This window comes from Mustela putorius, unplaced genomic scaffold (assembly GCF_011764305.1).
Source record: "Mustela putorius furo isolate JIRA1106 unplaced genomic scaffold, ASM1176430v1.1 tig00000585_pilon_pilon_pilon, whole genome shotgun sequence".
Taxonomy (NCBI): domain Eukaryota; kingdom Metazoa; phylum Chordata; class Mammalia; order Carnivora; family Mustelidae; genus Mustela; species Mustela putorius.
The window spans coordinates 2,065,064-2,086,321 of NW_025421424.1; the positions used below are offsets into that span (position 1 = coordinate 2,065,064).

Here is a 21,258-nt window from a genome sequence, read left to right on the forward strand (position 1 = left end):
TAGAAATAATACTGCATGTGCAACTTTGTATCTTGATTTTATTTATATTATTGAACTCAAAGGTTTTGAGGAGTGCATTTTTAGGGGAAGAGAGTGGAGGAGGCACATAAGAGGAGAAGGAGGAGAATTTCTTAATATTAAAGATCTGTAGAATGTATCTAGAGTCTTCTTTTTCAGTATAGTTCCATGATGTATTTTAAAAAGAAGTTTATATTAAAGCTTTATATTAAAGCTTATATTAAAAAAAACTTATACCTTGTGCACTGTTGGTGGGAATATAATTGGTGTAGCCTATGGATGAGAGTATGGAGGTTCCTTATGAAATTAAAAATAGAGCTACTAGGGTGCCTGGGTGGCTCAGTCAGTTAAGACTTCTACTCTTGATCTCAGCTCAGGATCTCAGGGTCGTGAGTTCAGACCCCATGTTGAGCTCCATCCTGGAGCACTACTTTTTTTAAGCTCTACTTTAAAAAAATAAAAAAATTAAAAAATAAAATTAAAAAACTAGAGCTACCAGGATTCCCACTACTGGGTAGTTACCTCAAGATAATTTGAAGAGATAATATGCACCCCTGTGTTCATTGTAGCATTATTTACAATAGCCAAGATATGGAAGCAAATTAAGTATTCATCAATAGATGAGTGAGTAAAGAAGATGTGGCATATATACACAATGGATATTTCTCAGCTATAAAAAAAAAAAGAATGAAATCTTGCCATTCATGACAACATGGGTGGACCTAGAGCGTATTATGCTAAGGGAAATAAGTCAAGCAGAGAAAGACAAATATCATATGATTTCCTTTATAAGTGAAATCCAAAAAATAAAACAAACACACAAAACAAAACAGAAACAGACTCATATATCCAGAAAATATATATCCAGAAAACCCTCTGGTGGGTTACCAGAGGTAGGGAGGGGTTGAAGGTATGGGTGAAACAAATGAAGAAATTTAGGAAGCACAAAATTTACAAAATCTTTTTTTTTTTTTAAAGATTTTATTTATCTATTTGACAGAAAGAGATCACAAGCAGGCAGAGAGGCAGGCAGAGAGAAGGAGGAAGCAGGCTCCCTGCTGAGCAGAAAGCCCGATGCGGGACTCGATCCCAGGGCCCTGAGATCATGACCCGAGCTAAGGCAGCGGCTTAACCCACTGAGCCACCCAGGCGCCCCTACAAAATCTTATATAAAAGAAATAAGTCATGGAGACATAGGGTACAGCATAAAAAATATAGTCAGTGATACAGAAATAATTCCATATGGTGACAGATGATAAGTAGACTTACCATGGGGATCATTTCATAATGTATAAAAATATTGAATCACTATGTTGTACACCTGAAACTAACAGGATATTGTATGTCAATTTCACTTCAACCAAAGAAAATAAATTAAAAAAAAAATAAAACAAAGATTATAGACTCCTAGAGGATAATAAAACTGACAGAGGGTTACCAAGGTTTAGGGGTTATTAAGGCAGTAAGAGACTCTGAAGTGGTGCTGAGAGTGCTGAGAGTGATTGAAGGAGCTGCCCCCGAGGTCCAGGCTCAGGAGGGAGATGGACAAAGAGCAGGTAGTAGCCTGGAAGATAGAGGAACTGGAGTATGCAATAAGGTGAACTGAACATTCAGAAAGACTGAGAAGATGGGGAGACTTGACCTTGTGGTCAGGAAACATAAACTCAGAGTTAAGGATCCTAAGGGGAATTTGGACTGAGGATGAGCTGCAAAGCTGGCTTGCTGAGGGTGTATGGCAGTGGATTGGCAGAAAGGAATTGTGACGCCCAGGCAGAATAGTAATATATATTCATGCCTAGTGACCCCTCTGGAATATCAGTCACTTACAGGCAGAGTTTTTATATCATTCACTATTATATAGCTAGCATTTAAAAAGCCTAGATCATAACAGGAACTTGATGCATATAACTTAAACTACAAATAAATGCAATTTGAATCTATAGTGTCATCAAGCTTTGGTAACCTGCTGTGTCCATTCCATAATAGGGAGACACTTACCAAACAGATGTTCATATCAACCTTGTGGGGAGTGTTCTCTAGAAAGTTCTAAATTGCGGATCTTCTAAGTGCTAGAAACAATGTTGATGCTGAAGATTTAGAGACAACAAAAGTCCTTTCTTCCAATAAGCTTAGAGAATAGAGAATACCATGTAAACCAATTAACTAGCTGCAAGCAACAACAGGATAGACAGCAGAACACCCAGAATTAGGTTCCAAAAACAATTGCAAAAGGATGTAATGCTGAAACTAATCTTTGAAGAGTAAAGCTATCCTAGCAAAGGCAAGGCTACATGTGTAGGTGGGAACAGCTGGTATAGGAAGGCCCACATAATAATTTGAGCTCAGGAAGAGTAAAATGACACTCTACAACCAGCTCCTTAGGTGGTCTGGCAATAGTGCTGTTCCCATGGTGGCAATAACCTGGAAATCTCTAAGTAATACAGGAAGAAGCATTGTCAGACCAACTCAGTTCCAAGCTTTATTTGTTGTCACTTGATACACATAAATGTAAATTCCTTCCTGCTATAAAAACATATATTGACTGAGTTTTAAGGCACCATGTAAATGATATTGCCCATGATCCCACCACCAAATACAGCATCTATTTTCTTTTCTCCTCCCCTTGCAATAGATATCCCAATATGTATAGATAATTTTTAAAAATTGTTTTATTGATTTGAGGTTTCTTCTTTTTTTGAGGGGGGGAGGGTCAGGGAGAGAGGGAATTTTTCCTTAAAGATTTACTTATCTATTTTAGAGAGAGAGCATGTGCGTGGGGGAGAGAGACAGAGGGAGAGGCAGGATCTGCAAGCAGGCTCCCCACTGAACACAGAGCCCCATGTGGGGCTCAATCTCAGGACCCCGAGATCATGACCCGAGCTGAAATCAAGAGCCAAACGCTTAACAAACAGAGCCACCCAGGCTCCCCAGTATGCATGATTTTGATGTATTTTATATCCACTTTTACTTTATTACATTAAAATTTTCTGTCTATTACCATTTCAGGAAACATTTCAAGATTGTAACAGATATTATTAGCAAGAGCAAAGCACTTTACTCCAGAGAGGAGTAGAAGATGGGAATGTTGCTACTGATTCACCTAGGATACATCACTTTAGGTCACTGTACCTCTACTTCCCCTTCTACAGTATAGGGACTCAGGTCTTGAAAAAGATGGTTAAATTGAACTGAAATATCCTCTATATATTTATGAGTTATACGAGTCTAAATGCTAAGCAATCTGCAACATATATTCAACAACTACAAATGTTTGATATAATTATTCTATTTCTAAACATCTATCATTCAAAAATAATCCTATGGAAGAAGATGCTTTATGTACCAAGACGTTTATCACTGATTATTTATAATAGTTAAAAACTGGAACCCTAAAGTCTTCATTATAAGGGAATGATGGAGTAAAGGTTTTTATTTCCACATATTCTACATCATAAATAACAATATTCCACATTATGACATGGAAAATAAATACATTTTTCCCCTGTGTAAAATGCTAGAAATTACTCAATTTTCTTTGTCAGTCAATGCTTTCTATATGTCAGCAGTTATTGCTTCTCCATACCCCTTCCATCTTGCCCATAATGAAGATACAAGTAGCTACTGTCCCTAGTTGGCATTGGAGAAGACAAAGGAGAAAGAAGTTTCTGGAGAGTTGAACAAACAGAGGAGGACTGGAGATAATGAGGCTCATTAAGGGAAAATGTATTGGAAACTATTAAAGTGCCATGAAAATACAATTGTGATGCTGATGATGCTGATGACAACAATGATGGTGAATAGTCTATGGATAATAAAGTGCTTCAGCCATGAGAAAAAAAAATTCAGATCATGCTTGTTTGCTGACCACAGAACTCAGAAGATGTTCTGAGACTAAGGAAAACAAGTCCTCAGTATGTCTGAATGTTTTTAAATAGAATTTGGATAGAGCCACCTTGGGTCATCAACACATCTCTTTTATTCTGGACTTTCTTCTAACTTTAAAAGCTATTTGGATTTTTGCCAGAGACAACTTGTGGAATGTTCTGGGCTTATTTTGGAATTTTATTTATAAAATAGGATCAACTTCAACAGGAGTAGTGTCCCAGGGCATCCACTGAACGGATGGATGCTCTACACAGCTTTGTATAAATTATCCCTGAGCTATTTGACAGGAGAGGGCACAATGATGACAGTCACCCAATTTATCCTTTCAGAGACAAAACGACCCCTTCCTAGTCTTCCTGTATTTGAAATCCACCTTAGCATGTAAGCTGAAAGAACTACAGGGGTATCCGGTCTGATCTAGTATGCCAGAAATAAGCAAGTGGGGATGAAAGCACTGATTGAGATAAATTCCTCAAGCCAAAAACCAAGTACAGGCCTATTTAAAAGTAGCTCAGAGTTTCAAAGGCAGAGATTTTTCTTTCCCCAAATGCAGAAAATTAATTGCCAAAGATGCTGAATGTTAAAAGAGAAATTCAAAGACCAAAGATGTTTCAGTAATAGGATTATGAGAAGGAGCATTTTCCTAATTTTAAAAAATGCTATATACAAAGCAGCAGCAGCACAGTGGGCAAAGGTACTGGAATCAACCAGGACTTCATGCTCCAATGCTTAATCAACCTCTCTGGCCTCAGTTGCCTCACCTTCAAAATAGAGAGAAATTTGAGATTTCTGGTTGTAACTATGCGGTAGTAAATGGGACTCTTTGCCAACTTACTATGAATTCAAAGAGAAATAAATGTCTTGCTTTCTCTACAGTTAAGAAGGAGTGAGTGTAGAGTTAAGCTAAGAGTTAATATAGAGCAGAATAAATGCAAATAAGCTATCAATGGGGATCATTTTAGTGCAATATAACCATGGTAAATGGGCTTCTTGTCCTACTTGAAGGCTGCACTTTATGTGGGGGAGAAGAAATAAAATCAAATTTTTGAATTTTGAGACTGAACCACTATTTTTCTTGGATGTTACTTCCCTTCTTCAAGTTTGCACAGCCACAGCAGGCAAATACAATCAATGCTTGCATTGTGTTAAATTAAATCACAAGGTTACATAAAACAAAATAAAATAGACTATTCAATTCCTTTCCTAACCTTTAATCTTATAGGTAGCTCTCACATAGTTCAAGTTCACTTTTCCTTGAGTTATTTGTTTAGGGAAGTTGACTAAGGTTCACATATGATTTGCCCGACTTTTGCTCAGCTTTTCCATATACTACAAACAAGAGCATTTCCACCCAAAAGGGGAAGAGAATTAGTAATGACTTTTCCAGAAATTCGTGTGATAGACTGGATAATCACCCTCCAAAGAAGTCCACATCCCTAATCTCTGAGACCTGTCAAAGTGCCACTTGACATAGCAAAAGGGACTTTCAGATGGGATTAAGGATTCTGAGATAGCGGAATTATCCTAGATTATCCAGTTGGGCCCAAGGTAATTACAAGGGTCTTTGTAAGAGATATACCCAAGAATCAGAATTAGAAGAGGAGATGAAATAATGGGGCAGAGACTAGAGTGCTGCCATTGCTGGAAAGGGTCCAAGAATCAAGCAATATGGACAGCCCCTAAAGCCCGAAAAGGCAAGGACTAGATTCTTCCCTAGAGCCTCCAGGAGGAACACACTCCTGCAGACATCTTCACTTTAGCCTAGAAGACCAATTTCCAGACTTTTGACCTCCAGGACTTCAAGATAATAAATTTGTGTTTTTTTCTGTCACTAAATTCATGGTAATTTGTTTTAGCAGCAGAAAGAAACTAATACAATCTAAGGAATCTGAAATACACACTCTTCAGGGAGTTGCTAGTCCAGAAACGGAATTTGAAATATGTTCGCAACCTTCTTTAGTGAGCTGCTAGCTCTGATAAGTGAATGCTAAAAATTCAGAGTTGTAGAAGCCGTTTGCCTGATAGATACAAGACTTGCAAGGTGAGCAAAATTATCCTCGTCATTTCCATGAGCTTACTCCTTTGATAACTCTTACCTTATTCATGGCCATTAGCTTGATTAGTGACCAAACCAGCTTTTTTGTAAGGCCAGTGTATTCATAGGAAATTTGCTATTCCAGAACCAACGACGTTCTCCCCAAATGATTTAACCAAAGAGTCTTGGCAAAGGTCAGGACACATCATTGAGGAAAAACACTCCTGTTAACCTCTAGCAGGGCAGATGGTGCACAGTTAGCAGTAGGGATATTCTGCTGTGAGAACTCAAATACTCAGCACCCTGTTCTTTGTGGATAGACTGAGCAAGATAAAGAGTATGGAGGCTCATGTGAAAAACCTTTCAGACAGGAGGTTTCCAGAGCTGCCAAGAATGAAACTTGGGAGTAGAACCACAGTCTTCAACTTATTCATAAGCCTGAGTTATCAGGATAAGGAGGCAGCTCCAGAACCAACTCAGAAACTGAATCACCAGCCAAACTCAACCCCATTTTCTTCTCAGTATTTTTTTCTCAGTTGTGTGTGTTCCCAGGGCACATTATTTAATCCCTGAAGTTAAATTTTTCTTGTCTTAAAAATTATGACTATAATAACATTTCCCTCGTCCCTCAAAGGGTTGTGAGGATTAGGTGGCATGAAGTCTGCGAAGGGGTCAGCACACAAGTTAATGGATGCAAGCCTCATAAACAGTTGCTTTACACTTAATATTTACTCTTTGAATTTCTCAAGTTGTGCTTCTCCCCTGTGCTCTCACGCATTTGTCTGCTTTAGCCTCTCTTAGAATTATAGGCAATGAGAAAGTACAATGTTGGAAGGCAGAAGCCCAGTCTCATTCACTGCTTCATCCTTAGCATTTAGCACAGTGCTTTGCCTGTAGTGGGCTTTCACATTTAAAATAAATGGTTAGGAACTGATCTTAACTGCGCGTTAGGAAACATCTGAGACATCAGTTATGATATATGATTATAGGATTTTTCCATCTATGATCCACTAGGCGGTGAAGTAAATTGAGTTACACTAGCATTTTCTCTTTTTTGAAGAAAAGGAGCAGGGCAGAAAAGATCAGAGTACAAAACACAAAGTAAGGTGATACTCTTGTTTCATTTATATATGGGAGTACGCCTGGTTGTAATGTAAATACATTTCTCACTGTGAGTAATAGCAAAAAAACCCAAAAAAAAAAAAAAAAAAAAAAAAAAGAACATCCTGATTCTTCCACCTCACCAACATTTGGTATTTTCAGTCTTTTTCATTTCGGCTATTCAAGTAGGTATACAGTGTATGGCACTGTGGTTCTAATTTGCATTTCCCTGATGACTAGTGATGTGGAGCACTTTTTCACTATATCTCAGTCCATTGTCTATCCTCTTTATAACCACTTTAGAAAACTATTTGGCAGTATCTACTGAAGCTGAACATGCATTTCCTATTACTCAGAAATTTTATGTCTACGCATTTCCCCAACAGCAATATGTACATATGTTCACCAAAAGACATGCCCAAGAATGTTCATAGATAACAACCTATTTGTAATAGCTCCAAACCAGAAATTGCCCAAATGCTCATTAATAATTGACTGGATAAATAAATTTGATATATTTACACACAATAGAATTCCACACAGAAGCAAGAATGAATGGACTACAACTACACAAAACAATATGGGAGAATCCCACAGGCATCAGATGGAATGAAAGAAGCCAGATATACAAGAGTACACAGTGGATAATTTCATTGACATAAGGGGTCAAAGCCAAGCAAAACTGATCTATGGTGTGAGAAATTAGGATAATGGTTATTCTTGGGTCACGAGGGCTTCAGGGGTGCTGGTTATATCCTCTTTTTGATATGAATGTCTAAAATATGGATATACTCAGTTTGTGACATTAATAGAACAATGAACATATTATTTGTGGCTTTCTAAATTATTTCTGAATTTATCTGAAGTCTAAATACACATGTAAATATACAATTCAGAAAAAAAAATCTTTTTTTTTTTTTTTAAGATACAGTGAACAACACTGCTCACTCTTGTTACCATCAAGTGGTCATCTAGCCTCTGCTCAAATAATGTCAGGGACCAGAATCGATTTAGTGCCAGATGGGTCACTTATTAGGAAGTTTTTCCCTAGGGTGCCTGGGTTGCTTGGTGGGTTAAGCCTCTGCCTTCAGCTCAGGTCATGGTCTCAGGGTCCTGGGATAGAGCCCCACATTGGACTCTCTGCTCAGCAGGGAGCCTGCTTCCCTCTCTCTCTCTGCCTGCTGCTCTGCCTACTTGTGATCTCTCTCTCTCTCTCTCTCTTTCTGTCAAATAAATAAAAATCTTAAAAAATTAAAAAAGAAAGAAAAAAAGCTTTTCCCTTACACAAAGCCATAACTTGCCTCCTCCATAATGTATTCTGTCCTCCTAAGGGATTCCAAATCCATCCAGTCCCACTCCCACCAATTGCTCTTCAAATATTTGAAGGAAACCACCATATCCACCACCACCCCAGCCCCATCTTCACTTCCTCAGAACCACAGATCCTTTGGTGACCCTTCAAGGTGTGGTCTTCATTCCCCTACTGTCTCTTGATTGCACTCCTCTATCTAGTGATGCCCACAACAGAACATTGCTCTGTAGGAGAGGCCTCAGAAGAGCAGAAAAGAGCAAAAAGTAGAATCACTATTTGTAATTCTAGAAAGCATGTGTCTACCAACACACCCAAAGCTTCCATTTTTTAAAAAACTGACACGTTGTAGATCACTTCTGTTGAACAATCAGCTGAACTCCTTCAGATCTTTTTCACACGGCCTAATTTCCTTTCTGTGTCTGTATAGTCTGCCTTCTCTTAGGAGTCAACACACATTTGGCCTCACTCCAATCTCCAAAGCTAAATCCTGGAGGTGGAGTGATATCGATTATAGAGACACCTCTGGAATACAGCCTCTCCATCCACCCTCTCACTGGCAAAAATGAAGTCTTTGTCCTAACACATTATCTTTTATCCCTGAATGGGTCTGTTTTAAAGCACACTGAGGGGAAGGAGAAAACACAATTCAGCTGGGCATCCCCAAAATCTGACGTAAAACCTCACTGCCACCGGGGTCTCAACAAAGCCTGGGCAACGAAGGGCACCGTGGTCTCTTTCTTCCTTCTTCCCTCTCCAAAGTCACTCCAACTGGAGACTCTGGAGGTGAGCAATGCTGGGCTCTGCTCACTCAGGGCTTTGCCTTTTGTGTGACTGTTGGAGGATGAGCCTAAGGAAAACGTGGCAGGGTGAGGAGGAGGAATCTGATATTTTTCAAGGTATCTGAAATCCGGGGTGCCTGGGTGGCTCAGTGGGTTAAGCCGCTGCCTTCGGCTCAGGTCATGATCTCAGGGTCCTGGGATCGAGTCCCGCATCGGGCTCTCTGCTCAGCGGGGAGTCTGCTTCTCTCTCTCTCTCTCTGCCTGCTTCTCCATCTACTTGTGATTTCTCTCTGTCAAATAAATAAATAAAATCTTTTAAAAAAAAAAAAGGTATCTGAAATCCTAGGTATCTCTGAAGAATGACTTACGCCCATCTCTCTCATCTGTGGAACAGCGAAAAGACAGAGAACCATTTCTACAAAAACTTCCAGGTAAGCCCCACTAGGTATTTTTACTATCAAGACTAGGTGGAAGAGAGACGCATTCGGCAAGGAAAACGCCAGAGAACAGAACATGTGCGGAAGGATCGAGAGAAGTTGGAATTAGAAGGGTATTTTTTTTTTTTTTTGAAAAAAAAGAGAAGATCTCCCAGGCCCCTAGGTGAGGGGCGACCTCTCCTTAAGGGCGCGGGGGTGGGGGGCGCGGTGGGAGGGTGGGGCGTATCGGGAATGCGGGGAGAAAGCAGCAGCTCACCTACCTCATCCACGTCTGCTCCATTCTCCAGGCGCTTCCCTCACTCTCAGGGCGCTCCTCACCCGGGAGTGGAAGCAGCCTGGGAAAACGAGAACCCTTGCCCACGAATCTCCAGTGCAAAGAGCGGCAGCTTTTCCCTCCCCAGCTTCTTCTTTCTGTGTTGGCGAAGAGAGGGCTCGGCTCCCTGTATTTTGAGAAGACCGATTTGACGTGGCCGAACCTCCCCCCAGCTAACGGGGCGACGGGCAACAAGGGAGGGACTGTTCTCCGTAGGAAGCGGGACGCGGAGCCCAGCTGAGAGGCGCCCGGAGCTGTTTGGGGAACTGGGGCCCGAGGCGGCCCGGCAGGGCGCGCACACACGCCCAGGCTGAGACACGACTGGCTGGCACGAGTTGCTCCGCGCCAGCTGAGCTGTCAACCGCGAGCGGAGGCGGGGCTCCCGGCAGCCAGCCCAGGTGACACGCCTCCCCGCCGCGGTGATGGTGGCGGAAGGGCAGAGGGCTCCCAGAGCGCAGGACAGAGCGCCTCTGTTCCTCCCCTGTCCCACTGAGGGCGCTGTAAAAACAGAACAAAACAAAACAAAAAACAACTAACTGTCGGTAGAATTTGGAGCGAAGATCCTCTTGTGTGCCTGCACGACCCCACCCACAGGTAAACCCGGCACCAGAGCTGGGCTCTAGGAGGGTCGGAGGTGGCAGTCCTGGCTGAAGGCAGATGCACAACACTAGATGGTCATCGGCCATGATGATATTTTCCTAGAGATCTGACACGTCAGTCTCAGAATTGATTGGGGGACAGGAACCTTCCTCGGAATGGGAAGCAGCATCCTAACGGAACCCAGCAGCCTTATTAGCTGCCTCCATCTCGGCCAGCCCCTGATTTTATACTGTTCTACCTTGAGTCTCCCAAGCACAGAGGCAGCTGGGCTCTAGCTTCAGAGGAGGGCAGAGGGTTCCTGAACTTCCCAGAACTCTAGAAAAGTTTCAAGACAGTAGCCGACAGGGCTAGAATCTCCTCCTTAATTATTCTAAGATCATGGAAAAGGGCCCTTTGATGACGGCACTGCCTGAGACTCTGTACCATCTATTTATGTGATGAGGTTTAAACAAGTCAGACATGCTATAATTAAAGGGCTTACAGCCCCAAGCCCCTTCTTAGCTCTAAAATAAAACCTTTTTATTAAGTGACATGATCACCGTTATTATTAGTGTTACCAATGACCTTTTTTAATTTGCAGAAAGCTTTATAGTGCCCACATGTGGCAATGTTGGTTTAGTTATACTTATTTCACAAATGATAGAATTGAGATCTTAAAAAGCTCAAAGTCTCTGCTAAGGCTCTGATACAGGTTATCTTCTCCATGGTGTGACCCTGGATAGTTACTCTCTAAATTTCTGAAAATAAAGCCAACAAGATGTCTCTACAGAGAACTGATTCTTTTAGGTATCCTAGGATACCTAGGACTAACTCAGGAAGGGCCCAGCATGCCTGAGAATTGGCGAAACTGTACGGAACCCATATTCCTGGAGCTGTCATTGAGCTTACTATGTTTTGATTTCCTCTAGTTATCAGCACAGAAGAGGGGTAGGGAGGGCAGTATAATAATAAAACATCTGCGGGTTCAGAGGAACCTTCTAATGGGCCCTTAATCTAGAATTCCCGAACCCAAGCACTAAGCTTGGATCTAAGGCCACACTGTTCCTGAGCTTAGCATGTTTCTAGGAAACATATTAAGGCCCAGTTTGACCTGTGACAAGGCTTACAGGCCACTTGTCTTAAAAAGAGTCTAGTACTGCAAACACAACAAGCAAAAAAGGGTGAGAAGAGTCAGATTTCCACCCTCCATACCAAAGTTGGTGCTATATTTAGTTTTGTCTCAAATCAAATTACGGGCTACTGAGTCTGGAGAGGAACTGTATTTACAGCAAGACATACACTGCATCCAAGAAGTGATAGCATTAACTGGATGAACTATGGGGTTTCAGAAGTGAGGCAAGAAAATACGGCAGTTTCTTTTACAAAGCATAGTACATTCTTTGTAAACAGTTGAAAAATACAAAAAGAAGTATATAGAAAGTAAACTACCCATAATACCCAGAGACAATCAATATTAAACATTTGTTGAAATTTCTTTCCGGTCTCTTTAAAATGTATCTTTTAACCCAAAACACCGACTCTTTCTTACACACCCAAGAATATATTCTTGTAAAGGGATTTCATTGTTGTTTTCTGGATTATAATTATTGCAAAAGAACAAAGTTTTTGTGTTAGATTGTAAAAAAAAAAAAAAAAATCAGCTATATATCCACTCTGCCAACACAACTTTAAATTTCTCTACACTCCATCTCCTCACTATCTGCACATATTATGTATCTATTTCTATAATTATAATTACAGCCTAGACATAAATTTATGCCCTCCTTTTCTCATTATTAGATATCTGTCCATGTTGTTAGAGAGTGTTTATTATTTACTATCCTAATATTGTATAATACTATGTAGTAATGATAAAACTATAGTTTACTTAATAATATTTTGTTACTGTTAACAGTAACTATTTCTACTAGAAATAGTTACACTGTTTCTAATATTAGACTCATAAACAATGCCTCCATTATTTTATTCTTTTGAATTGTTTCCCTAGGATAACTTCTTAAGACAAAGGAATGTGAGGATAAAAGCACTTTCCAGGGATGCCTGGCTGGCTCAGTAAGTTGAGTGTATGACTCTTAATCTTGGGGTCATAAATTCAAGCCCCACATTGGGTGTAGAAATTACTTAAAAAATAAAATCTTTGGGGCTCCTGGGTGGCTCAGTTGGTTGAGCTTCTGACTCTGGATTTTGGCTTGGGTCATGATCTCAGGGTTGTAGGACAGACTCCCCACCAACTCTCCGTGCTTGGTGGGGAGTCTGCTTAGGATTCTCTCCCTCTGCCCCTCTCCCCTGCTCTCTCTTTCCCTCTCTCTAAAATAAATAAATACATTTTTAAAAAATAAAGTAAAATCTTTAAAAAGAAAGGACTTTCAAAAAAAAAAAAAGAAAGAAAGGACTTTCCAAATTTATCATTTTACACAGCCTGAGTAACACTAGGATTTATCACTTTAACTGTTCTCTTTAATAGGTAAGAAATTATTTAATAGTTATATATATATATATGTATCTATGCTTATCTATATGGTATATAACTAATTAAACATAATATCATTTTACTTTATATTTCTTAGAATACTAACTAGTAAAATCCTCTTTCATAGGCGTTCTTTCTTTTTTTTTAAAAGTAGGCTCCAAGCCCAGAGCAGAGCCCAACACAGTCCTCCAACTCATGACCCTAAGATCAAGACCTGAGCTGAGATCAAGAGTCAGATGCTTAATTGACTGAGCCCCCAAGAGCCCCTTTCATAGGCTTTCTTGCAAACCATTATCTCTAGTAGCTAGTCATTCTAAAATCCTGTTGTGTTGTCATTGTATTAGTCATCTTTTTGTTGCAACAATGCTGTTTAACAAAGACCTCCTAAATCTCAGTATCATACCGCAAACATCCACTCCTTACTCAAAGATCTGGACTTCAGGGATGGATTGGTTGAGCATGGGTTCAAGACTATTCCAAGTAGCTCTCATTTCAGGACCCACACTGAAGAAGCAGTGGCTACCTGGGGAACATTCTTCCCATGGTAGGTTGCAGAAGAGGTAGGTTGTAGGAGAGTTGGCACAGACTCTTAATGTCTGCTCTCAGAACTGGGATCTTGCCCTTTCTGTAATATTTCATTCCCCAAAGTAAGTTACATGGCCAAATCCAAAGTTATTGGTGCAGAAAAGTGCACTCTGCCCACAGACTGCAGGAAGGTGAGTAGCTATAGAACAATAATGCAGTTTACAATCTCCCAGTCCCTGTATGCTGTGCTTTCTGGCTTTTTGTTCAACTTTTCTCCTGGTCCATGAATGGTCACTTCACCCTTCCCCACCCCATTTAAAGTTAGGTGTGGCTTTTGGTCAATGAAAGGTAACTTGTTTTGGTCACTGAAATATGAAAGGAAGTCTCATGTGTCCACTTCTAAGCAGAATGTAAAAGTTTTTAAAACTTACACAATCAATTGTCAGTACACAATCAGCAACTGTCAGTTTCCACACTTGTATGGACCTTTGAAGATTAAGAGGTGTCAAGAAGAAGCGTTCATCCACTTGGGTCTCTGAGTGATTCTGATGATCCAAGGGTTCCTTCTGGCCCAAACTGAACAAGTGGACTGACCAAGAAATACATTTTTGTTGTATTAAGTTACTGAGATTTGGAAATAATAACTGTAGTGTAGCCTTGCCTACCTTGACACATTTCTTACTTCCATTTTGAGTTACAGAAGATTATGGATCGCATAAGCATGCCTAACATACTTTCTCCAGATCCTAAGAGTGCTATAGCTACTGACTCCTTTCATCTTCCCCAAAACCTGACGAGCTGGGCTCTAGTTACCTCTGTTTTGTAAATGACTAACGTGGAGCACAGGGAGATGAATATACTGCCTCCCTTCACAAAGCTGAGATGTAAAACAGCTTCACTCCAGAATGTCACACCCACCCACTCACTATGCACACTGCTCCCCTAATTCTGACACCCAGAAGTCACTGAGACTTAGGTAAGAGGACACTCTGTCTGTGACTCTTTCACTCCAGTGATCGTTACAGTTGACTCAGCTGACTTGGTCAGTCAACAGATGTCCCCTCTGTCCCTCATCACTCCACATCCATCTCTCTAACCTTGCGGTTTTCTTTCTTTGTTTTTAAATGCCCTTTCCAGACAGAGAGGAATCATTCCAATATTAAGGATGAGAGTGTCTGTGGCACTTAAAGATGGCCAGGAATTCTTTCCTCCTTCTTCCATTGAGAGATGGGATCTAATTCTCCTCCCTTTAATCTGGGTCTGCCTTGGAGATTTACTTGACTGATAGAGTGTAGTAGTAAGAGATGTTCTGGAACTTGCAAGGTTAAGTCATTAAGAAGCCTTGTAGGTGTCCCACCTGCAGGGTCTTTTAACTGAGTTAAGATATGCCTGGGGATACCTGGGTGGCTCAGTCAATTAAGTGCCTGCCTTTGGCTCAGGTGGTGATCCCAGAGTTGTGGGATGGAGTCCTGCATTGACTGGGCTTCCTTCTCTCCCTCTGCCTGCTGCACTTCCCTTGCTTATGCTCTCTTGTTCTCTCTCTGACAAATAAATAAATAAATTTTTTTTAAAAAGAGGGAGACAAGCTGGTAAGAAGAACCCAATCAATTAGAAAATAAAAACTGAGGTCAGAATGGAAATAGATGACGTCTTCTTTCAAAACCTTGTGGAGAGAGGCCCCGAGCCTACACAGAGAAAGGGAGGTGCCTAACTGAACCTGCCACCTGGCATTTACCATAAAGGTGCCAAGCATGTGAATGAAGTGTTGGAGCTTCGAGATCAGTCCCATCATCTACTGGCCCTAATGAGCAGCCCCAACTCTGGCTATATGGAGATTTGCCCTGCTGAGTCATGCTAGGATTACTGACCCCCAAATCATGAGATATAAAAACATGATTTTCTTGTGTTAAGCCATAAGTTTTGGAGTAGTTTACTAAGGGGGAGTAGTTAACCAAGACAGTTTGGTCCCTGTAAATGGGGTATTGCTATAACAAAAACGTAAAACAAGTGGCAATGATTTTGAGACCTGGATACAGCAGAACCTAGAAAGGCCTTACGGAGACAGTTAGTAGAAAGCTGGAAGGGCACTGAGGGAACTACTACGGAGACTGCAGACAGTGAAGAAAATACTAGGGGCTTAAAAAAAAAAAAAAATGACCTGTGTTATGTCATGGCAGAAATTTAGCCACTTTGGGGAATGTGGAAAAAAGAAAATATCCTTAATGAGTGGGTGGATCTGGCCAAAGAAATTTCTAAACAGAATTTTAAAAGTGCTTAACTGGCTTTTTGTAACCACATATGACAAGGTATGGATAGAAAAAGCTGGGTTGGGATAGAAAAAGCTGGGTTAAAACCTGCAGTTTTTAAGCAGACTTTAGGGGAAATATAGAGTCAGGACTTGCTATGTTCAAAAATTAAGCTGCCTCTTACCTGAATCTCTCCAGATAGCAAAAGTTTTCAAATTAACAAGTAGTTTCAGGGCAAAAAAACCAAATCCAAGATGTGACTGTTAGACCCATGGTTAATACCTCAAAATATTTAAGGTGCCTCATGTATCATTTCAGTTACACAAAAAGGCCTGGAAGAATTTTGAGGGTGTGCCTCTCTACTAGACAAAGAAGCTTCTAAGAATCTGAAGGGCCCTTTGTCTCACAGCAGCCTCACAGATGCCCAAGGTAGAGCAGAGCTTGTTCGGGAATGAAATGTGGGCATAGCTTTTGCCTAGAGGAGTTAATTATAATTAGTACAAAAGATGCCTTCGATGTTTTTACGCAAATTGTACCAGCATGGACTGAAAGGGATTAAGACAGGACAGAATGAAACAATGTTTTTGGACCCTTAATCTGCCAACGGGAGTAAACAAGTTGAGAAAGTCACCCAACTGCAAACCAGGACTTTTTCTTATGGAAAAAGAAGAATAACTCAAAGAATTGAAACCAAAACCCCAGAAGGCAGGCCAAGAGGTCTTCAGATATAAAGGAACCAAACTCAAGGAGCTATACCCTAGAAACCTCATCTCCTGAACTTGATTTACATGGTAAGATTCTGGATTTCTCAGCTGCTTCAGTAAATGTTATGAAATTTGGGGGAACTTTGGGAGGGAAGGAGTTATGCATGTGGTAACATTGTGACCAAAAAGGTGCAGGACTGTGATATATTAAGGGTAGTGGAAAATTCTTTGTTACTTCTTCCATTACAAGGTGGGATCTAATTCTCCTCCCCTTCAATCTGGGATGGTTTTAGTGAATGGCTTGACCAAGAGAACACGGTGCTAGGCCGTAAATTCTGAGGTGGGGTAATAAGTCTTCCACCTGTACCTCTTGAGATCCTGAGCAACCATGAAAGAAATCTGACTACCCTGAGGAGGGACCCCAAGGGACCCCAAGACCACCCCAAGACCAGCAGCCCCCGTGAAGGCAGCAGGCATCACACACATTCTATGACTGAAGTAAGTGATGTTGTTCTGGGGCCCCCAGAGCAGCCTTCAGCCAAATACCACCAAGTGACCCAGTCCACACCACAAGGTACAGATAAATTGCTCAGCAGAGACTTATTCAAATTCCCAACCCACAAAATCACAAGGTATAATAAAACAGTTGTTGTCGTAAGCCATGAAGTTCTGAAGTACCTCGTTATGCAGAAACCAATAATTAGAGCAATGCCTTAAAATGTGCACAATAATTCTGATACATTATTCATTCATTCAAAAAAAACCAACACTGAGAACCACTGTGTGTCAGACACTCTTCTGTATATGAAGGCACCGCAGTAAAACAAACAAACAAACAAACAGAAAAGACCCTGTTTTCATGGAGTTTACAGTCTACTTGCATAGGTAAAGAATAAACGAAAAATTATCTACAATATGACAAATGGTGGTAAGTATGATAAGGAGAAGCCAAACAATGTTAAGAGAGCATCCCAGCAAGGCAACCCTTCTTTTATAAAGGAGGAATTGGGGCCTTAGAGAGACTGACAGGCTGGTCAGAAGCAGGGTCCCAGGTATGATAAAACTGGAGTTTCATGTGAAAAACTGTCCAAGTGACTTCACAAATTCAAATCCCATTATTTGTATTATTAGTGAAACACAGCAACCTAAATGGGCAGAACTGAGGCTGGGGTGGATGTGCCTGGTTTCCCAGATCATGCAGGTAACCTGGACAGAAAACGTCGCACGTGTATGAATTAGATGTGCCCTTCAGTTGCCAGGGGCAGGGATAGGGGGTGTGTGACTCTAGGACTATGTGTAGTAGGCAAAGCCACAGCTCTACCTCAGAGCATCAAGGATCGGAACCAGGAGGGGTTTATGAGATACTGGGAAACAACCCTTCGGATAAGCAGAAATACTTGTGCGCGGTACGGGGACTTCGAGCAAGACTTCCTCTCCAGAAGGAACAGGTGCAAGTTCAGAAGTAGCTAATGCTCGTGGGACTTAATTTACTCCCACGGGCTGACAAAACTCTGGGACAATTTGGTTACTTTAGCTCACTCAATTCAACATTATTAGTTCCCCAAACATGTACAGAGCACATGTTAGGCATTGTGCTATGTGTTTAAAATCTAGTGTGGGAAATTAGGCAGGCAGTGATTGAACAATAATACAAAATCAGATTGTCCAAAGTGCTATAGTAATGGTACAAAGAGAAACTTAAAGTGTGATTAATTAAATATGATTAGAAAAGGTTTCATAAGAGTGGTAGCATCTGAGTCAAGTCCTGAAGGATGCTAGTAATTCAAAACTTTATCACATATTAGGATTGCAGTGCTTTTATTTAAAAATTTAAATTTTCACTGGTATGAGCACCTGGGTGGTTAAGTCAGATAAGCGTCTGCCTTCAGCTCAGGTCATGATCTCAGGGTCCCAGGATAGAGAGTCCCTCGTCCAGCTCCCTACTCAGTGGAGATCCTGCTTCTCCCTCTCACTCTGCCCCTCCCCTGCCTCATACTTGCACATGAGTGCTCTCTCTCTCTCAAATAAATAAATTTTTTTTTAAATAAATTTTCACTGGTAGAAGAAATAGTCTCAGCCTCCCCTGACTGGCTGCTTGGGGTCCCCTTCATCTGGAAAAGCCTGTCACTGACAGGCGTCACAACTTTAGATTCCTAACTCTAGAATCAAGGAGATTTGAAAATCTCCCCTCCCCCATCAGTTTCTAGACCTGTGATTTTGACAAGTCAAACTCTATGCTTTAACTTCCTTGTTTGTAAAATAAGGTTAATCATAATAACTACCTAATAGGGTAGTTGTGAGAACAGAGTGAGGTAATATATGACAAGTGTTTAATTCATTGCCCAGCACATTTTAAGCATTCAATAAATCATAGCTGTTTTTTATTAATGTTTGCATACCAGGCAGGATTCCAACCCCCCATAGGAGTTGTGAATTTTAATTTCAGTTCTGCTCCAAATTGCACTCTAGGGCTAGGCCAGTGACCCAGATTTTCCATTTCTCAGCTCTCTGATTTATCGTATGAGACCAAAGCACTGACAAGGAAGTTGGATAAGCTGCTTCCTTCACTCCCTGGCTGGAGAACTAGGGGGGAAAAGTGGCTATTTCCTCCATCATGCATTCTTCCCTTTGTCTCCCAACCTTCTTCCCCTGTCTTGAGGACTGTGTGTGTGTGTGTGTGTGTGTGTGTTTATTCAGATCAGTCTCAGTCATTAGTTAGCCTTGTCTGTCAGCTGTAACAAAAACCACAAGGAAAGAAATTATGACCAAGCCTTCAGACAGCTGGTGGTAATTTACTCCTACAAACCCCCTCATTCTTTCAACACCCACTATTTATGTGTATCTGATGCTGGGGGAGGGGGAATCATGCAAGAACTGTGGTATGCAAATTTCTAGGAACAGTGAGGAGGAATGTGTGTGAAATTACATGGATAACTCTCCTTGCTTTAAACATAGAAACTGGGCCTTAAAAATTAAAGTGATTGATGTGAGCGTTAATAAATAAATTTTTGGAACCAGAAACAGTATTGGAATAAATTGACAAATAGCTTTGAAGGCACTTATGAAAATTGCACCGTCACTAAAACTTGAGTCATTTTCCAGCAAAGGGACAAGCACTTCCAGTCCGAGGCCAGGGAGCATGTTTCAGGAAATCCACGCCTTTCCAAAGACCCATAGAGATGATAACTAAACATAGCTCATGATCCTGGCTTAGAGTTGGGTTAGATTCTGAATTAGAAAACATAACGCTTAGGAGAAGGCAGCCAGCCAGCTATGGTCTCTGCTTTTGTTTCTTGTATCATGCCACCTACTAGCTTGTCCTCAGATCGACCAAGATGGATTTCTCTGGATTTAAAATTCTGGCAGACACTGAAAATCCCTGGTATTTTGTTCCCTCTACAGATTGGACCTAAGGATATATAGATATTATATATAAAGTTAAAAAAATTCAGTGTTATGCTTCATATATATGTATATATATTTTCATTTATATATAAGTATATACATAGATTTGTTTATTAAGAACATAAATCAGTTTTTAAAACTTGCCATCTTGAAAAAATGTAAAAATTTTATTTTATTTATTTTTAACGATTTTATTTATTTATTTGTCAGAGAAATAAAGAGAGAGCACAAGCAGGGGAAGCAGCAGGCAGAGGGAGAAGCAGGGTCCCTGCTGAGCAAGGAGCTCAATCCCAGAACCCTGGGATCATGACCTGAGCTGAAGGCAGACGATTAACCAACTGAGCCACCCAGGGGTCCCAAAAATGTAAAAATTTTATATATATGAAAAAGCTGCAAAAATAGTACAGTGAAGTCCTGTAGATTCTTCATTTGATTCACCAGTCACTAACATTTTGCCACATTTCTTTCCCCCTCTCTCTACACACACACACACAATTATTGATGAACCATTTGAAAGTAAGATGCAGACCCCTATATTTCAGTGTGCATCGCCCAAGAATAATTAAAATCATTAAATTATTGTGATTATGTAAAAGAATACATCACCTCTCCCAGGTCCACTTTTGTCACTATTAAATAGAATCTGAATTATTTGTACTGAATTACTTAACTAATATCAGGAGCTATCCCTGGTAGATTTCTGGCTCAAATCTGCACAACTAATGGGGCTCATCAAAGTAATCACTCCCAGGACAAAGGTAAATATACAAGAAAGATAAATTCCCTCTCCTACACTTAGAATTACTGGAAGCCAATTTCTCGCCAATTTTGAACAGCTGTTTTGTCCTGTCTTCCAGCTGGCAAGGATTCATGCATACTGACAAGTAGCCTCAGAAAGACTCACATAAACAAGAAAAAATTTTAATGAGAAAAGCTCCACATGTGTGTATTCACTTTTGTCTTAATTTCTATTTTAGCATATAAGAAGCCGAAATACTGAGCTGTGGATTTCAGTATCAAACATCTGGCAATCCTAGACAAAAAAAATTAGCATACTTCAATAGTCTTTCACCCTCGCGAAGTCCCACACTTGCGTAGTTCAACCACTATGATTCATTTTAACTAAAATAATCTTTTATGAGATGAAAGTATCCCCATTTTAGGCGAGGTTTGTGATACAGCAACAGACACAGAAATACTAGCTGGCTCTAAAGTGGAAGTTGTGATATACAGAGAAGAATGATTGCATCCTATATTTATTGGCTTTGGTAAGTTCTCAGGAGATAGAGGGAAAAACCAAAGCCAGATGATCCTGGTGCTGATTCAAGCTTTTCTTTTTTCTTTTTTTTTTTAATTTATTTTTTATTTATTTTCGGCATAACAGTATTCATTATTTTTTCACCACACCCAGTGCTCCATGCAAACTGT

At 40.5% G+C, this 21,258-nt stretch overlaps 1 protein-coding gene across 10 annotated transcripts in view; it reads right to left on the minus strand.

The window, feature by feature from the left end:
• The window catches only part of PDE4DIPP2 (phosphodiesterase 4D interacting protein), a 212,108-nt gene that overhangs the window by 168,967 nt on the left and 21,883 nt on the right, over positions 1 to 21,258 (minus strand). Inside the window, exon 1 of one of the 10 annotated variants that reach the window (XM_045081832.1) lies at positions 9,828 to 10,183. The exons of the other annotated variants lie outside the window; for them this stretch is intronic. Within the exon in view, the coding sequence (XP_044937767.1) occupies positions 9,828 to 9,847 (20 nt within the window). The 5' untranslated portion in view covers positions 9,848 to 10,183. Of the gene's footprint in view, positions 1 to 9,827; positions 10,184 to 21,258 lie in introns of those variants that run through there. 10 annotated transcript variants of the gene reach the window in all.